At 39.1% G+C, this 4,251-nt stretch overlaps 1 protein-coding gene across 1 annotated transcript; it reads left to right on the top strand.

Moving 5' to 3' along the window:
- Nucleotides 1–76: 76 nt before the first annotated feature.
- On the top strand, nucleotides 77–4,245 carry LOC107047196 (UDP-glucuronosyltransferase; the record flags this gene model as incomplete). The annotated part of the gene is given in 5 exon segments (XM_015269945.1): nucleotides 77–130; nucleotides 204–1,328; nucleotides 3,382–3,801; nucleotides 3,862–4,093; nucleotides 4,171–4,245. Coding segments are annotated over 4 exon segments (1,144 nt in total), but the record flags the coding sequence as incomplete, so codon positions are not given.
- Nucleotides 4,246–4,251: the final 6 nt, after the last annotated feature.

Below are 4,251 nucleotides of genomic sequence, written 5' to 3'. Positions count from 1 at the left end.
TCGGGGATCAACACACAAATATCCAAAGCTATGCGAACAAGAAAATTGCGATTGCCCTGGATCTTCACGATATAAATGCCGACTCATTAACGAATGCTGTCAAGACTGTTCTCAATGATCCAATTTATAGGTATCCAATTGAACCTTGACCCCTGCCCTCTTCATCCCACCCCCCATTCTCTAATAATTTTTCTTCATTTCAGGAATAATATTGAAAAAATGTCTAAACTATTTTTCGACCGACCAATGAGTGCCATCGACACCGCTGTATATTGGGTCGAATATACAGCAAAACACGGAACAGTATTGAAGTCGCCGGCCACCGAACTCACTTGGTGGCAGTATCACCTGCTGGACGTTTATGCGTTCATCCTAACGCATCTTCTCGCGACTCTGTACATCATCAGGAAAATGCTTTTCTTATTCTGGAGGCGTACATGTCCAGGAAGCGATGAGGAAAAACATTCAGCCAATGCCTCTTCTAAGAAAAACCAATAATTTGAATACGTCATCATTGAAAACATCATTGTTCACTCTCCTTATCTCTGTCACCACTTAGGATTCCCCTGTGCAATTCCTCATCAAAACTTATCTCTAACGAGTACACATAGTAGTTATTGTTACAATCACAACTACGGTAGTACGTGTTAGTGACATCTACCACCACCATTGATAGCTGTCGAGCCGAATCAACAGAGACGATGCCAATTGCAAACAATCATCCCAGCCATCACCGTCAGTTGTAGTCTAGAATTTTCCAACTACGCGTGGGCTCCACACCAGCGGACGATATAAATAACCGATTAGTGCCGAAATATCCACCGCTGTGCAAGGACGAAACCAGTGAAAGTTCACCGGAAGAAAATCTATCAAGTCTCTTCATAAGTATTCGGAGATAAATAAAACTACTGATGAAGTCATCATTTCGGCCTTTTTCATTATTTCTCTTCCTCATATTATATTTCCAAAACGGAATATGCGATCCCCTGAAAATCCTCGGAGTATTGCCACTACCCGGAAAGAGCCACTTCGTGATGACTGGAAGCCTCATGAAAGAGCTGGCTCTCCGGGGCCATCAGGTTGACGTAGTTTCGGTGTTTCCTCTCAAAAAACCAATGCCTAATTACAATGATATTGTGGTTGCATCTGATGATACACCGATGCCTGTGAGCAATATCACCTACGACGACATCAAGCGGTTCAGTGGATTTTCTATGAACCACTTTGTGAACCAAGCGGGAATACAGCTTTGTGATTTACTGAGTCATCCCAAGATGCAAGAATTACTGAAGACTGATAAGGGAACGTACGACGTTATCATAGTTGAGGTAAATATCAATCATCTTATATTCAGCTGATAGTGGAGTTAGATTATAGTCGACATCAGCTGAGAAAGTTTATCATTGTTTATCACTCTCCGAGTGATGATGGAAACTATAAAATCGTTGGGAGTCATTACTACACTGATAAGTTCACCCCTTCATCGAATGGAATGACATTCCAGAAATCTATTTGCTACATCGAAAAATTGGAAATGTCGCCAGATATAATTTTCGAATTACTTTGTCTCGTGTTATATTGTCAAAATGAAATGTCTGATTCCGCGAAAATTCAGAATTTTCCCATCAGGTGCAATGTTTCCGGCGACGATACCAATTTCTAATTATCGAGGTATTTTTCTCAAATGAGATAATGTTGCTTCTCATGTTAACAATATTAAGTATTGATATATTGACCTTGCGATTTATTGGGTCTTCCCAATACGCAAGAATTATTGAAAACAAACAAGGGAACGCACGCCATTATCACAGTTGAGGTAAAATATCAATCATCTTATGATATATTCAGCTGATAGTGGAGTTAGATTATAGGCGACATTAAATTAGAATGTTTATCATTGTTTATCGCTCTCCGAGTGATGAGGGAAACTATAAAATCGTTGGTTATCATTACTATACTTGTTCACCTCTTCATCGAATGGAATAACATTCCGCAAATCTATTCGCTCCATTGAAAAATTAAAAATGTCGTCAGACACAATTTTTGCATTACTTATTCTCGTGTTATGTTCTCAAAATGAAATGAGGGATTCCGCGAAAATTCGGAATTTTCCCGTCAGGTGCAATGTTTCTGGCGAAGAAACCAATTTCTAATTATCGAGCTATTGTTCTCAAATCAGATAATATTACTTCTCATGTTAACAATATTAATTATGCTGATATCTTGACCTTGCTATAGTGGTCTTACGATTTATTGAATCTTCCCAATACGCAAGAATTATTGAGAACTAACAAGGGAACGTACTACATTATCACAGTTGAGGTAAAATATCAATCATCTTATATTCAGCTGACAGTGGAGTTAGATCACAGTCGACATTAGATGAGAAAGTTTATCATTGTTTATCGCTCTGCGAGTGATAATGGAAACTATAAAATCGTTGGTAGTCAGTACTACACTGATAAGTTGATCCCTTCATCGAATAGAATAACATTCCACTGATCTATTCGCTACATTGAAAAATTGTAAATGTCGTCAGGCAGAATTCTTGCATTGCTTATTCTCGTGTTATGTTGTCAAAATGAAATATGTGATTCCACGAAAATTCGGAACTCGGTGCCGCGGGGTCTGAAAATTCTTGGCATTTTCCCGTCAGGTGCAAAGAGTCACTTTGTCATGACTGGAAAACTCATGAAAGAGTTAGCCCTACGAGGCCATCAGGTTGATGTCGTTGGAATGTTTCCGGTAAAGAAACCAATTCCTAATTATCGAGATATTGTTCTCGAAACGAATAACGTCATTGTGTTTGTTAATAATGTTACTTATGCTACTGTACAACAAGAAAGCGGTTTATCTAAACGTGACTTCGTGAGGACAGCTGGGATTGAGCCCTGTGATTCGTTAGGTCTGCCCATTATGCAAGAGCTACTGAGAACTAAGAAGGGAACTTATGACGTGATTATTGTCGAGGTAAAAGGATCATTGTTTCGAATTTCAGGCAATGATCAAGGGGTACATAATATATAGTGTTTGTTGAGCTATTATTGCGTACTGATTCTTCAGCTTGTCATAATTTAGAGATTAGATAAACCCGATGGAAGTCCAAGGCAATGTTAAAACTATCAAATTATGAACCAGGAAATTAATTGATTGCGCAGTCGATGAGTAAGAGCTATTCATTGGAATTTTTCTGACGTTAATCTCTGATTTTACTTACGTGTGGATTTATAACTCTTTGTTTGTATTATTTTGTCTTTCTAGAGCCTGATGAAGCTAAAATAATTACGAAAGGGGGCATTTATGATAATTTGATCAACTTTATTGATAATTATTAACACCGTGGAGACGAAGGGATTCATTAATTTTTCTGTTTTCCTCAAGCTGTTTTTGGCTCACTGCTATCTGGCTTTTGGACAACACCTCGATGCTCCTATTGTGGGAATTACTACTTCAAAGCTACCTGACTGGCTTCTGGGGCCCTTTGGGAATCAGCTCAATCCTTCGTACATACCGAGTCTCTTTTCAAGTGCCAGTCAACGCATGACATTCTGGGAGCGATTGCAGAATACTCTTATAACGAATATCATCACGCCTCAGATTAATTATTACATGGAGGCTGAGGTGAAGCAGGTGGAGAAATATTTCGGGAGGAAATTGTCGTCGATGAACGATCTCTACAAGGATGTTTCACTCATACTTGTTAATGAGCATTTTAGTCTCAATGATATTAAACCTCTGACGCCTGATATCATTGGAGTGGGGGGACTGCACGTGGTGGATGATGATCAACAGTTGACGCCGGTAAGTGGTTAATAACGGACGTTAATTCATTGTTTGGGGCTAAATTCTGAATAATTTCAGGACTTGCAAAAATGGTTGGATGAGAGTACTCACGGCTGTGTGTATTTTACATTCGGCTCGATGGTGAAAATCGAAACTTTCCCGGAGGCGATTATCAAGATATTCTATGAAATGTTTGAGAGAATCGCACCAGTGAGAGTGCTCATCAAAATCGTTGATCCTAAGGCACTTCCTCCTGGTCTACCAAATAACGTAAAAACATCGTTGTGGCTGCCACAAGTGGCTATATTGAGTGAGTCATTAAATCACACGTGTTGAATGTTTCGGTAGCAGTTAGCTAAACGAGTTGTCAACTTTATTTTCCCGCAGAACACAAAAATGTGAAATTATTCATCACTCATGGAGGATTGATGGGAACTCAAGAAGCTATTGCATATAAAGTTCCAATGG

Source organism: Diachasma alloeum, unplaced genomic scaffold, assembly GCF_001412515.2.
Source record: "Diachasma alloeum isolate Michigan unplaced genomic scaffold, Dall2.0 Dall_scaffold_28944, whole genome shotgun sequence".
Classification (NCBI taxonomy): Eukaryota; Metazoa; Arthropoda; class Insecta; order Hymenoptera; family Braconidae; genus Diachasma; species Diachasma alloeum.
This window is presented reverse-complemented; position numbering and strand designations above follow the sequence as displayed.